Genomic DNA, 22,684 nt, shown 5'->3' with positions numbered 1-22,684 from the left:
CATACTGTAGATGTAACTCCCAATCAGAAACCAAAGATGTGGCTAGGTATGATACAATGAATATATATTTATTGCACAGGCTAGGGTACAACAATCACCGACTGCATTATGTGCAGAGTATGGATCACAGACTGCACTGTGGAGAGTGTGGATCACAGACTGCACTGTGCAGAGTATGGATCACAGACTGCACTGCGCAGAGTGTGAATCCTAGACTGCATTTTGTAGAGTGTGGATCATACGTGCATTCTCCGCTAAAGCGTTTAAATTTGTCATTTTTATGCTCGTGCTCATGTTTTTTTAGAAGTATGGAGTGTGTTTGATAATGCTTTATATGAATTTTCTTCATGGCCAAGTTTTGTTTCAGAAACCCATGTGGTAAGGAGGTCCAAAGTTACCAAGTCCTAAGTCAGACCTGTGTTCAGTTAGTGTTATTTTTAATCGGTCATCCATGACGGCCTGTGAGTTTGCGTACTATTACGAAAAAACACATTCAAATAGTGGACCTTTAACCTTAGATGACTATAGGGTCCATGGTGGTGAGGGTACAATTGGAAACTTTATATATATGGCACATTCTTCGCTAATGTGTTCAAGAAATCTGCTCAAAATTGTAAAGTTTATTCCAGAACATGGAACAAATCAGGACTGATTTTTAACTCAATCATATTTTTGGACATACATACTTGAAGTTGAACCTTCTAAAATGTAAGTTTAATGACCTAACAGATACGTTTCCACCATTCTACTTGTAGAAAAATTGTTTTTGAAACAAAATCTGGAGAGGCTGAAGTCTTTATGAATTTCGGAGCTACACATCGTGAAAGACAGACTTTAAAAAGAGGAATTTTAATGATGGTATACCAGCTTTTTCTAGATTGTGGAAAAAACCTAGAGAAACTGTCTGATTCGGACATGCACATAATGTCCGTTGCTACAACTATCATTTTGCATGTTGCAATTTCACATTTATTTTCTCTGAGCTAAATAATTAATCCTTATCTTTTCAATGAACAGGTAATTATACAAATATTTCTGATGAGACTGAGATAGTAAGATCCCCAATGCCAAGGTTTTTTCGGGTAACACATCTTACAAATCAGATCAAAAATAAGATTTACCGGAGTAATGCAGTCAGCAGCACTTACACAAAGCTGCACAGCTGTTGTAATTAATGATAAGAAATGATGTTATTGAAAACTGTACACTCTTCATACAATGAAGGCATCGTCAAAAATTGAAAATGTGTACACCCTACATACATGTATGAAGAGAGCCAATTAAATATCGACAATTTAAAAAAATCAGTAAAAGTCAATTTTGTGTTGTTTCACACAGTGGAAGTGATTCCCATTTCTTCATTCCATGTTATATATTACAATGTGCATTTTATGAATACATAAAGTAATACGGAGGAGATTTTTAAAAAATAATCCTTCGGAAGATAATTACTATTTGAAGTTAAGCCTTCCAAAACACCTTGGAACAAACAAATTCGTTACCGTCAGTCCACTTCCAGAAATTCATATTTTTAAATAAGATTTCAGAGATATTTCAGTAATTTCATTGGTACATTTGTGACAGGCAGACTAAATTAAGAGATTGTTTTGTGACTGTTTGACAACAAAAACATTATTTTGATATTGGAACCGATACATGTATGTTGCCAAGCTAATAATAGTAATTTATTCATTAATGAAGTGCAAATTTCACATAGATATGTTCAAATGCGCTGTACAATGAAGACATTAAAACGAATACATTTAAACCTGGTTGAGCCGATGGCATACAAGGGCGCCTCGGGCAGTCGCCAAACGACCCACATTTACCAACATCAGTAAAGGGAGACAGTAATAAGCAGTAACAGGTGGGAGGAAAAGCCCCAAGGAATATTCTGGGTAAAACCCAGGGAGTCAGGTAGGTACTTAAAACCCCATCCACATGTGGACCGGGCCGAGACTGAACCCGGGACCACAGAGGTGGAAGGCGAGGAAGGAACTACTTTGCCAACCTGACTCCCCAATATGTTACTATAGTGAGATATTCCATGTAAACCAACAACGATGGTTTCATGCTATCAAGTTTTTGTGAAATTACAACTTCCTTTCTTTACCTCTTAGAATCTTTATCTACAGATTCTACAAGTTCCATAGTTTACGAGAAGAAATTGTATGATACTCTTCACCATAACATCAAGAATATTCGGCAGAACTTCAGCACAAAATATACAGTCCTACTGGGGGAGTATATGCACTGTGATTCACATGTGCAAAAACCTTTTACATGTGACCCGTGAATTGATGACATTATCTCATTTTTGTTGACATCAGCCTAAAATTTGCACAATGAATTTGTAATCAGTTACATATCTGGTGTAACGTTTCTGTCTCGCTTATGTTGAAATGGGCTTCCCTTGACAAAATGTGTATTTCTACCGACATGTACTTCTTCCACAACTTGAGCTGTCATCATCCAACACACTGTTGACTGGTATGCTTGTTTGAGCTCACCTGCATTTCGTGTTTTTGACTTCAAAACTTTATGCCATATGTACAATATAATCCCCAGGTCGGTCTAATCTGTGAGCAACTTCATAGGGCATGTTTCTCAAATGTGTTTTGTTTCGAAGAAATGGTTGCGTATCTGGTCACGAAATTGGCAACAGGTGTTCTGAAGGCAATAAGGCCAAATAAATGAGCTAATCTTTTCCAATTTGGTATTTTATATTTCGGGCATGCTGTGGGCTAATAACAAAATAGGGTATGCATACATGATGGACGAATAGGAGAGTATTCATGAAAAGCACTTGGGCTGGAGACACGAGAAAACCACAATAAATATCACCTTACTGTCGCCATTTCTAAGATTTTTCTTGATTTATAGACCATCTTAACACATGGGTTTCTGAAACAAAACTCGGCCACAAAGAAAATTCATATGAAGCATTTTCAAATGCACTCCATACTTTTAGAAAACACAAGCGACACAAAAATGACACAGTTGAACGCTTTAGCAGAGAATACACCAAAAACTCCGTATGCACCCTTTGCCAAAAGTTTCAGTACATATTGCACATCTGTGAACTGAAGGACAATAGAAGGTCAACATTATGTATATTTACACCGATGCCGTCTGTTGCGCCCGTGGTGTGTCTGATTTTGTCTCAGGTCTATGTTGCCCAGGGGGTTGAGGTTTTTGTCGGTACTATCTCGCTCTGTTTGTTCCCCCCCCCCCAAGTCTTTCCACTTTTCTATGCAGCAATCTTTACTGGTGTATCTTGCAGAAGTCTTATGCGTCTATATGTACATGTACACTGCCAGGGTACAGTGAGTTCATAGTTGTCATTTGTAAGGAAAGTCAACACTTGCTGAAGGCACAGAAAGTTGTCTCCAGAACATTCTTGGTCTCCACATTGGTTTCATCTTGAAACAGTTACATACATGAACACTATGCTTTTGATGCATTAGCAAAGTACATGTGCATGTACATGTACCATACGTGTGTACTTTACTATTGCACATGTAATTAGAAAGGTAACGTGTACAGACACACGCAGTATTTTGCAATACTGGCAGCTGTGCCTGTTGGTAAAAGACGTGGCTACATGTACATGCCTCATAATCACAAACCCATCCTTGATGCTACTGCAGAATAGTCTGGTAACACAGCAAACCAATCCAGATTGTCTGATGGGACACTCAGCACCATACTGGTGTTTTTTATTCTTCAACAATGGGACATACAATTAGGAATATCAAAAAGGTAAGTGCACTCTTGGCAGGTGTTTGCTTTGTACCACCTCCCCCCCGCATCATGGAGTGGAACCCCCCCCCACTCACCACACTGCCACTACTACATTGTATTTCCAGCATTGGTCTTTGAGTTTGGGGTAGGTCTGCATAGAGTGCAATGGTCCGTATCGCCGTAGAAAACAAGTTTTTTTTCTTTTGGCAAAATGCAATGCGTCCAGGCGTGCCATACAAAGTGTGGACCTCTGCACAAAAGAAGTCCACATAATATAGGGTGTGATGGCGTAGTGTGGACTCGCACACATCCACACAATGTTCCCCCAGTTTCAGAGGCATTTTGGGGTCACGGTTATCCGTGGCAAAGCTCCAGCTCCAAGGAGTTATTCTAGTTAGAGAAAAGAAGCATTTTCCTATAGTTTCCTTAACCACAGGAGAACAAAGGAAAGTCCATACTTTGTATGTAAAACAGGTATGCGTGTTCTTTGTTGTGTATTGTACATGTACATGTACACACACTGATGCACTGGTACCTTAACCATGTAATATCCTTTATAGAAAAGTGGGATATATTTTCGCCTAATGGTAGACTCATTCAAGGAGAGGAGGTGGTCTCATTTAATACCCAACTAAATATTGGGTTAGTGGATGTTGTTTGATCCCCTCTGTATTCTAAACTTTGCCTCGTCCTGGTCACAGGTATGGATGAATCTAAAACAGCATCCTTTTGTTGTGTTTGCATATCCCTCACATTTCATTGTCGGTGATGTAAATAATCACCTGTTGATCTTCCATAAAGTTCATCCATGTGGGTACATGTCCATGTAGTTCACTGCATTGTATGCACAGGTACAAGTTCTGTATGTTTTGGTGTCCTATTTAACTCATAAGTTGCATTGCATTTGGTCTTTAAATCAATTACACTTTTTTACCGCTTTAGTAAGGCAGGGTAATGCATTTCCCCCCACCCTCTATATTTACAAAGCACGCTTTGTTCAAAACCTCTAACTTTTTTAAGATTTACCGATCAGATTTTCTGCCTGTCGTTTTGCATTTGTGCAAGTGCATTGACTGGTTCCCAGGACACAGTTTGTCCACTGTAGCAGGACTGCTATCATGGTAAAATGATTCGTTCTACACCATATTTCTGTGGTGTCAGATTTCATACATGACTCTGGCCTGAAGATGTGGAGATTTCATTTCACCCTTTATTAGTTTAGCAACTGCTCACTGTAATTACTTCTTTGAAGGTTTTATAAACTGTGTCAGTCAACTTTGTTGGGTTTTTGCAGGTTCAGGTAAAATGGTTGATTTTCATCTGGTCATTTCTGTAAATAAATTCTCCTTGTCCTTATTTTGTTTCGAAATCGTCTAGAATTGGCATCTCAGAGTTTGCTTCTATGCACTTTCTCCCCAAAGATCCTTCAATTCTAAAGTTGGAGTTTTTGAAAAGTCTTTTTCTTTCAGGTTACACTGGCTTTCCCAAATACCACCTTGCTCTGATGGTCATCAATGTGAAATAAATGAAATAGAAAATCTGTGAAATAGAAAAAAATATTTGTGTCATGCCTCTGTTTTCAAAAGCTGCGTACTTGTGTGTACATGCACATTCTAACATACGTCTTTCCCTTCATGGTGATTGTATTCCCAAGTTCTTTGAGGACAGTGTAGTCTCTTTATTTTGCCTGTTTGCCTAATATGGCTCAGAAAATTTTTCATCTACATGTAAGCTCTTCATCTGAAGGAACCAAAAATAATTAACTTTGAGAAAAACGCGGAGGCTGTTATCAGTGGCATATCCAACTTTTGGTGTGGGGGGGCGGCAAATTCAAAGGCGAATGCAGCTCTTCTTATTTAACACGATGTTGGGAGAAAAAAAAAACATCAAAAGCCTTACTCAATATCGGGGGGGGGGCAAGTTGACCCCTAACCCCCTCCCCCATGCGCCACTGGCTGATTCAGTGGATCATGTATGGTACATCCCTCGAGTAGAAATGTAATCCATTCACCTATAGTATTTACACCAGCTTTGGAGATCTGTAATCTGTAAATTCCCTTCAAAATTCACACATGTACATCTTAATTGTCCTTTACTGCGCACAATTAATGCACAAGATCAAATTCACCGTTTCCAGCCTCAGTGAGTACATCTACATGAGCCGTAGTGCCCTCCTAGAAGATTCCAATAACTGCTTATGGCATGTACAACATTTATTTTTATTATTATTATTATAAAATGAATTTATTATGCGCGAATTCCTTTCAAAAATATTCAGATGCGCTGTACAATCAGTAACAGAAAAGTATTGTGCAATATAAAAATTCATTAAAATTCATCTGCATCTGCAGTGGGGAATAAAAGATTTCATATCTACGTACTTGTTACGTGCATGCGCAGGTGCTTAAAGCACACAGACAACCTGACTGCACCCGAGCGCGGCACCACCGTCGGTCAAAACATGCAAATGAGATTATTTTCAACGTTGAGGGCGTTACCCCGGGTCTTCTATCTGAAGGAAGGAATCATAGCATAGTCGTCCACACTGCACAGGCGAATGTTTGCGCAAGTTTGAACTTAGGTTTAAATTATTTTGTGTTAATCTTAATAAACAGCATTTGTTAGGATCTTTTAACAATTCCGGGAGTTTTTCATCCAATCCGGGAGACCGGGGGTTAATTATCAAATCCGGGAGACTCCCGGAAGATCTGGGAGGGTTGGAATCACTGTTGTATGTAAAATAAATAGCAAGGGGCCCCCAAAAGAACTTTGTGGAATACCCCATACAAGGTCATTCCTAACCAACAAGGTGTTATTAATTAATACATGCTGAGATCTCCCAGACAAGTGCTGTATGACTTAAACCACCGAAGAAAAATGCCATCAACTCCAAACTTCATTCTCGGAATGTTCAAGAGAATTCTGTGATCAAGTGTGTCAAAAGCAGAGCTTAAATCAATCAAAACAAGTATTTAAAAGTAACCTGATTATTGTTCACAGCCAGTAGTAAGTCATTTTATTTTACCCTCAGTAACAAGGTGCAATTTTAACACAAATATGTACATCAAACATGTACATAGGCGTACGTGAACATGTACCAACATGCCACATCTGACATACATGTACATGACATGTAGGTATTGGATTTCGAGATAATAAATTTACAGTAGCGCTACCCTTTTCTCTTGAGGTTGCTACTCAGCGTTGTGTTTTACTGTCGCCATACTGAAATACGTGTACATGCATATATTTGTGTGTTCTTGCTTGTGTAAGAGAGTGTTTTCTTTTGGGAAACATGAGTCCTCGCATAGGAGTCTTTACAGGTGTTCTTTTCGTAAATGTGTGTCTCCTGTTAAATTAATAATGTGGGAAGCAGTAGAGCATAATTTCAAACTCACTATCTTTCCGGATGAGTTGATATTTTGACCAAATGTCCCTAAAACACGTCACTTTGCAACAGATACATGTACATGTATAAATTCCTCCTTTTTCCTTATAAATTCCAAATACCGGATATTTTTGTGGGGTATACCATTTAAGTACCATACCCCACAAGGACAATGAATGCTTGTATTGTTCTAGTACCTGCCTATAAGACATAGAAAAGAAATCATGCTTTCATGTACATGTGCATGTACATGATCATCCACATTTTGTTTTACTTGTGCTGAATGTCTTTGACAGTAATTATTATTACTCTTAATCATTATTATTTATTCATGCCAAAAATTCAATATACATCACAAGCAAGATGGGCATAGGGGAGACAAAAGTAATACGGAATCACTGTGGTCACAGACCTGTCTCCCCACATCAAGATGTGGGAAATTAACAAATTAATAAAATAAGTATACTGTATATACATGTACATGTAAAAACACTGAACATGAAGACATTAAGAATAAATTTTAAAAAACACACATTTAAAAATACTTTATGGCACCTTGTATAAATTAAACAATAAATAAATAAATACATCCAACAATAAAGCGTTACTTCTTCTGTAATTAAATATTTAAAAAGCAGAATAATAATAAAAAAATTATCCAGGATATACACATACAATAAATGACATTATGAGATTGCATATGGGAACAAAAACAAAATAATGAATAGAGGATTGCACTAACAGAACAAGGGTAGCCAAACATGAGGTAAAAAGATATAAAATGGAGATAAAAGACGAACTTCCACACTACATGAATTGAATAGCAGTAGGCCTAAATGGAAAAACAAAACAAAATAAAATAAATAAACAAGAACAAAAAACAAGCCTAAGAATCAGGGTAAAGGACAGTATTTTTCAATACTGCCAGGAATTGTGAAAAAGGTTTCAAAATAAGAGTGTTAGAAACGTGTTCAGGGAGATTAGACCACAACCGGGGAAACTGATGAAAGCAGGATAAATGAAGAGATTGTGTTCTAGCCTGGAGATGATTAAAACTAACAATATTGGTATGTCTGGAATTCACGGTAACCTTAGTCTGACACATTTCACACTTGACAAGATTAAGAAGACATTTACATACAAGGGACAACACTGCAAAATTACGGCGATTGGATAAAGTTGACCAGTTGAGGATCTCAAGTCTCTCTGTGTAAGACGTAACTCCACGTTTCTGACCTAAAATGAATGGAGTTGAACATTTTCTAGCGTATCATCCTGCTTCTTTGTTTGGGGCAGCCAAGCAGGAAGTCCATATTCTACGATGGGGAGAACAAGAGCCTTATAAAGGGCCAGTTTAGCATGTACAGAGGCATTAAAAGCCACGGTTTTGATAAACCCGAGCATACGATTGGCTGATGAGCTGACAGATTTAATGTGGTCATTCCATGAGAGCTGAGCGCTTAGAGTGACGCCAAGATATTTGACCGTGTTTGATGCTGTGAGAGCAGTGCCGGAAAGAATGTAAGCGGGAAAGAACTGAGCCCGCTTACGGGAAATGTGCATAATTTTAGTTTTAGATGTGTTGATGATAATGAGCAACCCTCCAAAGTTTCTGCTGACTATGGTTGCCATGGAAACCTGTAAGAAACGCACACAGGTGTTGTGATGAGCTTTTGATACATGTCAGTGCCGTTAGATAGGCCTACTCAAGAAAGCTTAAGTGCACCGTAGGTACAAGCTTTAATCGGCTCGTCTGCCGGCTGATTAAGTATCAGTACATATTCTTGCAGTTTTCGTGTTCATTGTACTTTTTTTCTTTTACCTTATCTTGTTTTCTTTTTTCCGTGGCAGCTGAAAGCTGCATGTCTTAGCCTGTGAGCAGAAAAAATAAAATTATCTTCTTGATTGTTGTCAGTGTCATTTGTGTAATTGCCATGGTGGCGAGTAAGAAAGAAATCTGCCTCATCAAAAAAGTATATGTACTAAATCTGAATCTTATTAAAGGCACTGTAACAGCAAAGATACATGTAATGCTTGTACATATTTGCGTAGGCCTACATTTATGGTAGCGTTATTGGTGTCTAAGCGGGTTATGAAAGGTACATGTATGAAAGCCTTGGAAAGCAAAGAAATGTCATGCAAACGTGTAAAATATGAATCAGATGTAAAATAAAGTGGGTGATATGAGCGCCAGTAATCCTTCAGACATGGATATGCCACAGTGTCCTGCAAGGCAGCCATCTCCTTGCAATTTAAGAGCCCGTTTTCTGCTGGTACCTTTGCAGGCTGCATATTACAGGGTTTTGCAAATTGGAAATACTCAATGGCAAAAAAATAAAATGGCAATTTAACACATCCCTAAAAATAGGAAAGCAAAAAATGAAACTGGAGGGGTTGACTGGACCACAATTAGATACAAATTTGAGACTTGAATTTAAACATTATATGACAATTAAAGTCATCTCTGAAGGGACGTGTAGCCACCATTTCAGTCCTGTAGATTGGTCCAATGGGAACTGTTTGAAAACTTTAGAAACAGGTGTCTTCTAAATGGGTGATGATACTGTAAAGAGTAAATTTGATTGTTTTGTTTTATCCTTTATTTGGGGGGTATCTTTTTTTACTCAGACTCTCAACTTGGTCAGTATTACCACCTCACACAAATCACATGAAAAAGAAGAAAAAAGGGGACAGAAAAAACATAACAGAAATCAGGGCGGTTTGTAGAATATCTTACCTTAATTGTGATCACCAAAGGCCACATTTTGTTCGTTTTGCTTTGCACCTTTATACATGTATGTATCTGTATACACATATGTATCACAGTTTCTGTTTTTGCAGACCTGTACCCAATACGGTCAGCAATATTCTAGTTTATTGCTGCGTGCACTTTGATATTTGTTCAACATATCATCAGTGCCTTAGGGAAAACAGTGATCTGTCCATAATCCAAACAAATTTTTAAACGATATGGCCTCTTGTGCCTTCTAGGAAGTGTATATTTTGTTTATTTACATGCACACATAATGCAGATTTGATGATTTTTTTTTTGTCCAGAGGGAATGTGTTTATTCCCAGTGTGCATATTTGTACACATTTGACATTTTGGTTTGGGAGTACCGCAGTAATTTTTGTACCTGAGTCATTGCGATTTTGATGTGAGGGGACCCTAGTAATTTGAGTCGCTGACATTTTGATGTGAAAAGACCCCAGTAATTTCAGTGTGCGAGTCTGACATTTCGTCGCCAGAGTGTTCAGGTTGCCTCCTCCTTGTAATCCCTAAAATCACAGAAAAGTTATAAGGAAAAAACGGCTGAAGTGTTTTGTACAGTGTAATTTTGTGTGATCTACAGGTACAGCGTACGTGTATATGTGAAAAGCAGGTGTGTTAAACTTACTTTGGCAGGATCATATGCTTTCTAAGCATTTTTCAAACGCACAAAGTGTATATATCTTTGTCTTTTATGACCTCTCCCAACTTAAAGAATAACTTTGGGTGACCAAAAAAAAAACCAATTTCTATGCTTGGAATATCATTAGTTTTAATGTTTTTAGTGTGTTGGTACATGTATTTCCATTATATCTTTGGTCTATTTGTTGCGATACACAAACCCACATGTGTGTTGGCTAATCTTCATTTGCATAATAATCGATACGGCCTGGGTTTCTTGTTTTGCTCCTGGTCAAAATTATACCCCAGACAAAATCCAAAGAAAATGTCCTTTCATTCATACTGCTTATTTTCACTTTCTACGACTGCAAGAATCTTTGGCATGAAGCTATTTCAAGATGTTCTAATAGAATAAATACCTTCTTATGGGTTCAGGATTCTGATGAAATGCCATCTCCCCCAAAGAGTATAAAAGAGCAAAAGTTTTCAGATCATTCTCAGTTACTCGTCACCATTGCCAAGAAGAAGGAGCTCAGTGAGGATGTACATGCACACCAATCAATGCCCGTAAAGAAGGTAAAGGTTACAAGGCAATTTCCAAGCAATCTGAGGTCCCTGTTGCAACAGTTCGGGGTATCATCAGGAAGCATACATGTAAGTGGTTCAACACAGTTAAAAACCTCAATGGGCATGGCAGGAAGTGCAAAGTATGTCCTAGACTCGGCAGAAAAATCTGCCGGGAGGCCAAAAACAACCCACGGATCACAACCAAGACCCCAATTGATACCCTTGACAAGGCAGAGACGAAGGTGCCAGAGGCAACCATCCAGTGATATTGCACAAAGAAGGTCTCAATGGACACAGGTCCAGGAAGACACCACTACTCAGGAAGAAACATAAGGAGGCTCGTCTTGCATTTACTAGTAACAGCACATCTGAACCAAGATCCTACCTTTTGTTCATCAGTCCTATGGTTTGATGAGACAAAGATAGAGTAGTTTGGCCACATGGATATTGCCTATGTCTGGGGATGAAAAGAGAAGCTTACAAGCCGAAGAACAAAGTCCCATCCATAAATCATGGTGGTGGCAACATAATGCTATGGGGTTGCTTCTCTGCTAGTGGCACCAGGAACCTCATTAAGATACAGGGTGTCATGGAAAAGGAGGATTATATCAAGATCCTTGATAACGATGCAAAGCATCTGCTGAGAAACTCCAGCTTGAACCTGATTGGATGTACATGTACCAGCAGGACAATGACCCCAAGCACACCACCAAGGTAGTATTAAATGCAATGGCTCAAGGACAATGGTGTTCATGTACTGGGATGGCCAAGTCAAAGTCCTGACCTAAATCCAATAGAGAATCTGTGGAGGGAGCTTGACCAGAGTGATGACCAGGAGACCATCCAACCTGACCCAGCTGGAGGCTTTCGCCACGGATGAGTGGGCCGACATCCCACAGAAGACAATGCAGAAAACTTGTCGACATTTATAGCCTATATACAGTAGGAACCATTTTGAGGCAGTCGTCAAGAACAAAGGCCACGCTATTGACCATTAAGAAGAGAGTTTGGACTATGTAAACCTGGGTATGAATAATTTTGACCAGGAGCAAAAAGAAACCAGGGGCATACCGGTATCTATTAGTATGCAAATGAAGTTTAGCCAACACACATGTGGCTTCGTGTATTGCAACAAATAGACAATAGATATAATGGAAGTACCAACATAATAGCTTTTACAAATGAAGAATTTAGAAAAGTATGTTATTTTCCAAAGCTCATGAGTAATTTTAAGCACAACTGTAAAATTATTTGTAGATGCAATTGTGGGATTTTACCAGTTGGATGTCCTCATGAGCAGGAGGCTGGCAACATCAGGTGAGAATTGACGAGTGTCAAACAAGTGTACCAGTAAGTACACTGTACTTGCAGCTTTGAACAGTTCCATGTAATGTAATATGTACCTGGTACATGTGTTTATATCCTTGGGCCATAAGCAAATCAAATACATGTATGACACTGCCAATACAATAATTGCCGTTCAGATTATGGTAGTGAGTTACTTACCAGAAAAAAAAGAACCTTGCAGGCATGGCAGGTGGGAAACATTTTCATATTGCTTAATTACATAAAAGAGACAGGAAACACTTAAGTGCCAAATGGATTGTGTATGTGTGTGTGGTTTTTTTTCTCAAGTGTTTTAGGCTTTTTTTTGTGCATTAATTCCTTTGTGCATGAGAGCACACGTGGCAATAACCTGGGATGTGTCAGTCTTACACTTGGTGCATTAGAGGAGCAGGCTCCTTGCATTAGTTACGATAAGCTGCTATTTTTAATCATATTGCAGCGCATAATCCCTGGGAACTGAAGAATCGTTGCTTTCCCTGGGAATATTTGATACACCCGGAAACACAAAAGCCCATATTTTTGAGTGGACCCCACAAAATCAGTCAGCAACAAAGGCCATGATTTTTTGAAAGTGGTTCAGTTACAGTCTGCAATTGGAATTTTACAAACAAGTACCAGTTTTACCACCTACTTTAGTTTGGGTAAGGGGTTCCCTATTGATACAAATACAGTTTATGCATAATAGCAGTCCATTTACAATCGAGGGCGTTTAAAAGATCATATTGTACCCTGAATAAAAATAATAAAAATTTATTTCCTAGTGTACTTTCACAATGTATCCATGTTGAACATTATGTTAAAATTACAGAGGAGATGCCAAATGTTTATATTTGCAAATGTGTAGCGACCCACCTCACAGTATGTTTGTATTTAAGGAAGAAGGCCTTTGGGGAGGAAAACATTCAGATTAAAATAGAACAAAATTTTGATGCGCTATACAGAGTTTCGGTTGGCATGGTCAAGTCAGTGGTTAAGCTGGATCAGCGGAGACGTGACAATCTCGTAATGGGAATCCCTTTGGTGCCTGTGAATGTGTAGGTACATGTATGTATGTCAGTATGAACATCCACCTAAATTTAGAATCATTCCCTGTGGGTGTGACATGATGGATACAATTGAAACCCCTACAGTAAACTCAGAGTGCTATGAGAGTACTTAGCGGTATGAGATGTACATATACATCTATGATTTGCACTTTGAGGAATATTCACACACCTTGTAGTGCCTGTATAGATCTGGAGCCTAGACTTCTGATGAACATTGCCTTGGTCTTTGATAATTATGTCTCTGATGTGTATCGGTACATGGTATTTATGGGCTTTCCTATGAAATGGGCAACTCCCATGTGCTGTAATTGAGTTTTACACCGTTTTGACTTCTTTGAAACTTTAGGCAATTGATAATGGGGTTTGATGCACAAAATGCTTAGGAGTAGTTTTGCCAAACTTACAGATCTGATTCTTTGAAGAAAAATGGTGAAACTACATGGTAACTGGGACAAAAGCAGACCGGAAAAAGGAATCATTTTAGACAGTCCGTGTATCAGGTATGGTAGTTTTCATGTACATGTATACATGTGTAACAAAACATATATGTATGTGTGTAAATTTACTGGTCTATACAATACCATCCTTGCGCTGCCAGACTTCTTTGGTACACGTCCTAAAGTTATAAATAGTGTGCATGCATTGCCTATAAGGACATCATGCTGTCTCTTGCCATCTTCTTCAATCTTTCGTCTACTGGTATCTTGAAGTGCTTATAATGTTGGATTAAAGGCCATTGTCTTGGTTGCTAGTTATGGGCTTTGGCATGTACACATGTACGTACATGTACTTGTTCTTAGCCACACGCATACAATGTATGTGGTGCAATAAGGACTGTGTAAATGACGAACCCACCAGATGGACTACCTACATGTACATGTACAGGTGCATTATAGTAGCAGTAATTCGGTATGCACAGTTCCTGGATATGGTAGGTCAACCAGCCATTCTTCTAAGCACACCTCATCAAGTATCTCAAGTACATTGTACATGTATACATTCTATGTGTACACATCTGCCCAGGAGTCACAGAGCTGTTTTGGTAGGAGTTGATGTAGGTAAACCACATACATCACAGCATTGTACAGAGTGATTTATTGGCTTGTAATTTACACTGTACTTGAGCCTATGTCTATTGAATGTCGACACACCTGTTGTTAAAAGGGTCCCAGTCCCTATTATATAGGGACCGATAGCTAGCTGTATGCGATTAGCCCTGTCAATTTAGACGCTGACTATTTCAATTTTTGTCAGGCCAATAATAGCAACGCTCTATCATGAGTTACATTTCAGCCGTTGAATAATACACAAGTACATGTTCTTGTTAATGCTCTGTTTATATCATAGTATATATTATGGCACTTTACACATGCATTTCAAACAAGTGGTTATTCTGTTAAATTCTAGATTAATAAATAATTTATGGTGAAGTTGTTTTCGGTGACAAAAAAAGAAAATGCAACATACTCTACGTGCGTTTCATCAACTCCTGCTTGATTTGTGCATTGAGTAGGCTTCGTTTCCTCATTAATATTAAACTGGCAGAATTTCTCCGGTTTCATTATCCGCTACCAGTCCCTACATTCAGAGGATGCCTGTAACAGGTCTGGAGACTACATACATGTAGGGGACAGAAACCAGTCTCTAGCCTGTTGCCCCAACAACTGGGGGAGAAGTACTGGTGTGTGTCTAACCCGTATGCATGCATCCGAAAAGTGGACTCAAATTAGGGTTGGTGACTTTGGCGAACTGGATTCTTTGCACTTTCGCCAGAGAAAAGCCATGACTTTCATATGTTTGGAATTTTCTGCAACTGTTTCGCGATGTTTGTACGAATGTCTTGCAACAGTTGCAAGAACTCATGTAAAGGCAATGCGACTTATGAGACTGTTTTGCAAGCATCTCGCAACAGTCGCACGAAAAGTATCACATTTTGCAGCCACCGACCAGCTAGTATACCCCCCTTCCCCAAAAAACCCACGGTCATCAGCATCAGTTTGCATCCAGCCTGTGAAGAATGACATGGAGGACCACGGTGTATGGACCTTTAAGCCGAGCGCCAGCTCTGGAGCTGGGTCTTCCCTGACCAGTCTAAGGTCTTCCAGGACCAGTCTAAGGTCTTCCAGGACCAGTCCAGGGTTCAAGCCAGGAATGCTTGCTTTTCAGTTTGTGAAAGTTGGTGGCATTTTGTGTATGGTTCGGCATCTAGCTGTCTCTCAACACTGAAGGCATGAACACTATTTTGAGATGAGTCGGGAGGGTGACATTCAGAATTCTCGTGCACCTGTCTACAAACTAGGAGGATGTTTGACAAACCCCACAAATGCTTTGAGACCTCTTGGTAACTTTTTTCAACTAATTTGCAAAGTGCTGGGACTCCAATTTCACCGATTTTCACAAAAGTCACAAAGCTGACAGAGCAGTGGTGTAAATTTGTGCTGGAAATTGAGGGGGGGGGATGACTTACCTGCCATAGAAATTTGAAAAGTGGGGAAAGATTGCTGTCACTATTTGAAACACCGGCATACAGGGGGCGATGCTAATGATATGTTGCATGCATTACACTGTACATGCATGGAGAATCTGGCATCAAAATGACACATTTATCGCTTATTTATTTATTATCGCTGAATGTGAAACACTTCCTTTTGATACGTGTTCAACAATTGATTCACAGTTGTCTTTGTACATAGATTTCTTGGATTATGTTTGTTTGCATGTACATGTACAGTATGGTGCATTATTTGCTTCATGGGTCATTCTACATGTACATTGCAAATTTGGGGTACAACTTTTTCCTGTCCTTTTTATGTCTGCCGTGTGATTTTTTAATGTTTAGAGCTCATTCTTAACTTTGCAAGATTGAATACAAGTACTGCAAATTACCTGCTAAACAAGTGAAAATAGTTTGAAGTCAATTTCAGTGATATATCCTCTGTCAAAGTATACATGTCAGTTGTAACAGGGACGGAAAAATGTCACACGCTATAGATGCCAAATTTATAGAATGACCCGCATGCATGCACTTTAACTGTCAAATGCTAAATGCATTATTTCCATGTCTGAGGAAGGGAACCCTGCCCTGACATCTTTAACACTACTGTGGAGGTAAACAATTCAGTTTTAGATTGACCCAGAACAATATGCCCTCACAGAGGGCATGCTCTTTTTTATCATTCAGTCACAAAATCTATGATTGCATCGCCGATCAGGAGACAGGGAAAAAATGACTGGCTGTGAAATAAACAGCTGCTGTGTACATGTGGCCAGGTCATTATCAGCTGTTGCCGAGGGCTGAACCTTTTCCTGTACCCTGGAAAAATTGGAGCATGCATAGGGAAGTAATAGGGCTGTGTGAGAGAGGTGCAGTTCATCAAAGGGTACACCATAGAGTTCCACTGTACACTGGTACTCATACATGTACTTCCTATCAGAGAGGATGGGAAAACGTGCAGTTGACAACAAGTTGATAACTCTCTACATGTACATGTACACATAGGCTCAACTCATCAATTGTGGTTGTGACAGTGTGAGTTAAGTCAACTCATTGTCAAGCTAGGTCTCTGGTGGACACAAATGTGTCCGAACTCAGTTGTAACACTTTGGATAAATCAGTGAATGAAGTTGTCCTCTGTCATGCTTGTCCTGGTTGAAAGTGTCAACAAAAGGTCATGTTAATGAGGGAAGATTGCCTTTTGTCACTTTCAAGTTCTGCAATATCTGGTTTAAATGTGTTGATTTGCCACGAGGCAGGCCAGCGCAGTGTTGAAAAGTGTTCGAAGCAGGACAGCTAGTCTGCAACAAGGTGCAACTTACCAAAAAGCAAAGAGTGTTTGTCGTGACAAAATTTCTTGAAAACAAGAGCTTTCAAGCCACCCAAGCTTCATTTAGGAATCCTTCCCTGATAGGGATCCACTGGCAAAGTGGACCATCTAGGAATATATTAATTATACTAATAATTGAAAAATAAATCTCAAAAACTCCTTTTACCATCTCTGTAAAAACAAAGAATGGTGAAAGAAGTCTAGTTGTAAATTCTTGTTTGGAGAAAGATTGTGTATTTTGTTGATTTTTCTGAGACAGACGTGGACGGAAGTTGTCATTGGAGAGTTTGTGATGTGGAAAACATTTGAAAGTATTGTCAACCATCCCTTCATACTGCTATGAAAACTGTCTGGCACAAGTGATAACATTCAAGCATAATCTACAATTAAAATAAGACATAATTTTATCAGCATGTGTGTGAACACTACTTGACCATGTTAAATGATGTTGACAGTGTGCCACGCCAAAACATCTCATTACACTTTGAACTCAATTAAATTTGTATCATGTTCTTTTTGTGAGATTAAGATAACGTGCTGCAGTGAAATTCTATAACTGAGACCTGAAGAGAAATACATTGTAAGACTGGTGAAAAGGTTAAGAATAAGGCAAAGAAAACAAAATAGAAAATTGATAACAAAATATCCCTTGTACACGTATCTGCATTTCTGTTTTCCTTCTCCCAGGATAATAGACATCTCTCTTTCCTTCAATTGTCTGTGCAAACCTTGAAGCAAAAAATAGCGCCACTTTCATCTCAGGGTTCATTAGTGTCGCTAGTTTAAAACAAAAGTGAAGCTTATTTTGAGGTGCAAGACAATCTTGAATCTTTCAAAAAATTAGTTATTTCATTCATTATTTTAAACACATCTTGAAAAGAAAAAAAATATTACATCTCTTGAAATACATCTTCAAAACATTACTTGATAAGACTTTCTTTTTAAAGAGTCAGGGCAGACTTCTCCCCTTCCAAATTTTTAGTGTAAGTGTCCCAGTGATTTGTGTTCGTTTTTTGCTTTGACGATCCTCTCTGACATTGTCAGCCATTTTCACCAGCAGAAAATACTAAATACTAAAAACTTGTGGGGAAGGGGGCTACTGTTCTCAGGTTATGAACTTTTTGGGAGGCAACAAAACTGTTAATGACAGCAGTGTGTCAAGCAGGGGGGGGTTTAATCAGGACTTGATTTGCTATTACTTCAAAACATTGCCACCATCTCAAGATATTTGGCTTGAGGAATATGCCACTAGGACGGAAAAAATTGACACCAGGTTTTAGAAAAATTTCATTTTGCCCCTACGTGTATCTGGGACCCCAAACCTTGTTAGGATGCTGCTTAATGACTCTGTAGGCCTACACAGAGATGGCGGAGCAAGGTGTGCATTGCTCATTGTATCACAACTATAAGATTCTGTGATCAAGTGAAATGAAATACAGTCATTTCTTTACCACAGCTGTACTCACTGGCATAAGCAATCAATTCAATTGAGTCCATCCTTGTTTACTTCTGATGTAGGTGGGGTAGAATCTGACCTGGTCGCGAGAGACCTGAAAAGGGATCTTCGACTTAGACTCTCAGACTTTCTCCTTTTTGTGTGTTATCAATTCTACAATGTAGCAATTTATTTATTCATTCCAATTGTAGCTGGTTTCAAACTATTTTTGTTTTAAATTTCATGGATTAAAATTTGCTCAGATTTCCACTTTCCCCATACAACCAGTGCAGCCTCCACAGGTGTTAACATGCCCAACCCATGTACCAAAAAATGACCTCATGGCTGCTACACCACGCCCTGTTCGAAGAGTCAGGTACTGTCAGATCTTTGCACTGGCTATAGGATCTTTGGTGACACAAAATACGGGGACTCACAGAGATACAGAGGTACATGTATGTACCTTGGTGGAGACCCCCAATCTGTGATTCATGTGCTTTGGTACCCTGTATCTGATGGATGGCAGAAGGGGGCTTCAGAAGAAGGGATGGGGGAAAAGGGACCAGTGTCGCCCCCTTCTGCAGGTCCTATAATGGGCTGGGACTTGATTGTCTCGCCATACGGTCCCCCTCTTTGAAAATTGTTCCGCTGGCTGTTGGCTGTCATGTGCTAGTCACATCAGTTCTACGATCTGACCAAAGGACCAACAGCAATTATTCTGTCTCCCCCAGGTGTTTCATTTGCTCTAGCAGTAATGACCCTCTGCTTTTATGCTTTTTTCTCTGCAGGTGCCTACAAACATTGTATGAAAGCATGTCAATGTGGGGCTGCCATCCTTCATGATCATCAAACTCAGACTGCACGTATCTGCTCATTCTGGTATACGTTGTACATCAGAAAGTAGGTGACAATCATACATGCATTCTGTGATGGACTTCCATAAGCATTTCTATAATTTCCACATTATAAAAAAAAAGAAGTTTTTGATCGTCCCTGTCTGACCCACCAAAATACGCCGGCCACTTTTTATTAGTACATATGGTAAAGATTCAGAGATTGTGGTAACTCAATTCAGAGTACAATATCATAATCCATGTGTATAAACAGACCGTAAACTCCAAAGTGGAACCTATCTGGTATCTTCAAAAGTCTCTGTTCATGTGGAATTGTAGATCTGCATGTAGTGGTGGCTCCGGCCGCGCAGTGTGCGCAAGGGTCACATTAATTAAGATCAGACACCTGATGTTCCATTCAGTCATACTCTGATTACAGGCTGGCCGGTACCCTACCTCCATGTTATGCCGCATGCTATGGCAGTACTGGTACTGTACTCTGGAGGCCATCCAAATCTTTCGCAGGAAGTGACACAGGGCCACCTGTAGTTGTACATGTATGACATTGCATCTACAGGTAGTCATGTTTGCGGCTAAATGTTCATTCATAGAGTGTGCTTGTTGCAGTGACGTCTAGTCTATCTGGAAGGCTAAAAAAACATTCCCAAATTCCAGCCTCGCCTCCACCTCACATTTGCCTCTGACACCCAAATCACCTGTTAAATGAAAATACTTCCATTTTTTTCACTGAGCTAGAAATTCCAAAGTTAGTGGATTAAAAATAAGGCAAGTTATAGATGAAGCCAGGATATGGCAGTCGGCCGTGCAGCATGTGCATGCAATGTATGCTTCATCCATTAAATTCACATAGCTCTGAACACACGTCAGACTCTGTGCTCAGCCAGAAGGGCAAAAAATACAATACAAAAATTAGAAATAAAACAATGCAAGAAATACAAATATGCATACGGTGATATAATACAAACGAAAATATAAACATGAACAAAAATTATAAACACTTATGACTAATACAAATACAAACAAAACATATAAATACAATAGAGAAATATGAATAAGAAAAGTATAAAGAAAAATGACAAATTTAAAAGCAAACAAAATATGTAAATATAAATGGCATTCTTAGTGAATGCAAAATCGAAACTCTGTGTGAAATAAATTTGTACTAAAATGTAACTCTCACGTGCCTTATAATTGCCGGCAGTAAGATAAGAATAGTTGCACTGTATATCAATCCCCAGAAATTTATCAAGTCCCAGAAATACAGTTATATCAAGTCGGAGAAATAAAACTTGCTCCCAGTCCCTCCATCGTCAGGACACTTTAGGAGCATGTACATGTATAGAGGGTGTCTTTAGGGCTACAGACATCGCCATTGGCTGGTGTCGCAAAGACTTCCTCGCCAACCCTTAGCCCTTGGGGTGTACATGTATGGTTTACTTATTCAAGTGAGTTTCTTGCCAGCTCAATAGCATTAAAAGTGTGCCCCCCCCACAGTATTATTTTTTGAAAAAGGAGATTATTTGGCCGCAACAGCATATTTTGTTTGGACTTATATTTACCTTGAGTATTAATGTTTTTCATTGGGGTATATTTTTTTTGTTTGTATTATAATTTTGTATGTGAATTTATATTTCTTGTTTGCCCCAATGGCCACCCTTAAGACTCGTTCACTTCAAAGAAGTGAAAAATTATCTCAAAGTAAAAACGATAATTGCCATGGAGCCAAGTTAAAAAGAAAAAACATGAAAATGTCAATATTTTTAGGTGGCATCTAAAACAAACCAATTGTTTCATGTCAGGTTAGGGCTGTCGGAAAAAAAAAATTTAAAACCTCCTGCCCGACCCAACTCTGGCATATCTGGAATAAAAGGACGATCAACAATTTATTTTTGTTAAGCAGCCTTAATTACCATATAGGACAGACATACAGGCACTTTTCCATCTTTAACATTTCCATTTCTGACTGCCTGCAACATTTCTACCTAATCAGACATGTACCTGTTCTTCATAAAATAAGGCAATTTAAATTTACTGTCTCTTGCCTTGTCATCTGATGAAGTCATTATCACACGAGGTCAAATTTTGTCTATAAAACTCCCCTTTCTAACTATATATATAACATTTAGACATGAATGCACTTCAGGATATGCATGTCGAGTGCTTTGAGAAAGTACACCTTTAATATCACATGACTTGTCAGCTGATGACGTTATGATTCCATCATGTCAATTTTTGTCCATAACACTTCCCTTTCTAGATATCAGCAAGGCATTAACCTAATATGACATGTACCCAGTGCTTCAGGAGATATACATGTAGGGCTTTAAAGAGTGCACCTTTAATGTCATGTGACTTGTCATGTGATGACTTCATCATCACATCAGGTCAATTTTGGGCTATAACACTTCCCTTTCTAAATTTCTTTGTATCTGCAAGCTTTGAACCCAACATGACATGTACTTAAGGAGATACAGTGTTTTGAAGAAGACACTTTGTCAATTTACATCTACACACATCCCTTTCTATCCATCTGCAAGGGCTTCATCCCAATCGCTCATGGACTTCAGGCTAAGTGTGTGCACCAACCGGTAATATAAACTCTGTCAGATCGATATCAGTGGCAAAGTCTTGTTGTTGAAAAACGTGCACAACACCAATGGTCAAATTTAAACATTCAAAATTCCATAATAAATAGCCTGTTGTTGTCATGACATCATCGATTTAGCGTAACTTTTTTATCAGGGTCTTTGTTGGCTGTAAAGTTGATGACGATCAAAGATCCCTAAGTTACCAAAATGGTGGCGTGGAAACGTGTGTACACAGTCAAAGGGCTGAAATAAATATTGCAAAATCAGTAATAAATCACTTGATGATGTTAACACTACATGTATGTCATTGTTGAAGATACATTTTTGAACAAGGATCCTTCATTGGTGAAAGTTTAATGAAGATGCGAATTTGCGCAGGCACTAAATTGGCGGAAGAAACATGCATAAATCCTTCTGCCTTTTTGGAGAGGAAGAAAAAATCAGGACAAAAAGAATGCCTTTTTTGCAAAATTGTGAAAAAGCCAATAAATCCAGTGCTC

At 38.9% G+C, this 22,684-nt stretch overlaps 1 protein-coding gene across 4 annotated transcripts in view; it reads left to right on the top strand.

Annotated features, from left to right (window-relative positions):
• The window catches only part of LOC110983507 (uncharacterized), a 55,887-nt gene that overhangs the window by 15,809 nt on the left and 17,394 nt on the right, over positions 1-22,684 (top strand). For 2 of the 4 annotated variants that reach the window (XM_087141941.1, XM_087141939.1), the window contains exons 2-3: positions 12,348-12,407; positions 19,531-19,642. The exons of 1 other annotated variant lie outside the window; for it this stretch is intronic. In XM_087141941.1, coding sequence (XP_086998067.1) covers positions 12,383-12,407; positions 19,531-19,642 — 137 coding nt within the window. In that variant the 5' untranslated portion in view covers positions 12,348-12,382. The remainder of the gene's footprint in view (positions 1-12,347; positions 12,408-19,530; positions 19,643-22,684) is intronic. One more of the 4 variants, XM_022242812.2, reaches the window with a different exon arrangement.

Source organism: Acanthaster planci, linkage group LG10 (genome assembly GCF_054643075.1).
Source record: "Acanthaster planci isolate LZ-2023a linkage group LG10, COTS_SCS, whole genome shotgun sequence".
Classification (NCBI taxonomy): Eukaryota; Metazoa; Echinodermata; class Asteroidea; order Valvatida; family Acanthasteridae; genus Acanthaster; species Acanthaster planci.
Note: the sequence above shows the minus strand (reverse complement) of the source record. Positions and strands in the feature narration are given on the sequence as shown.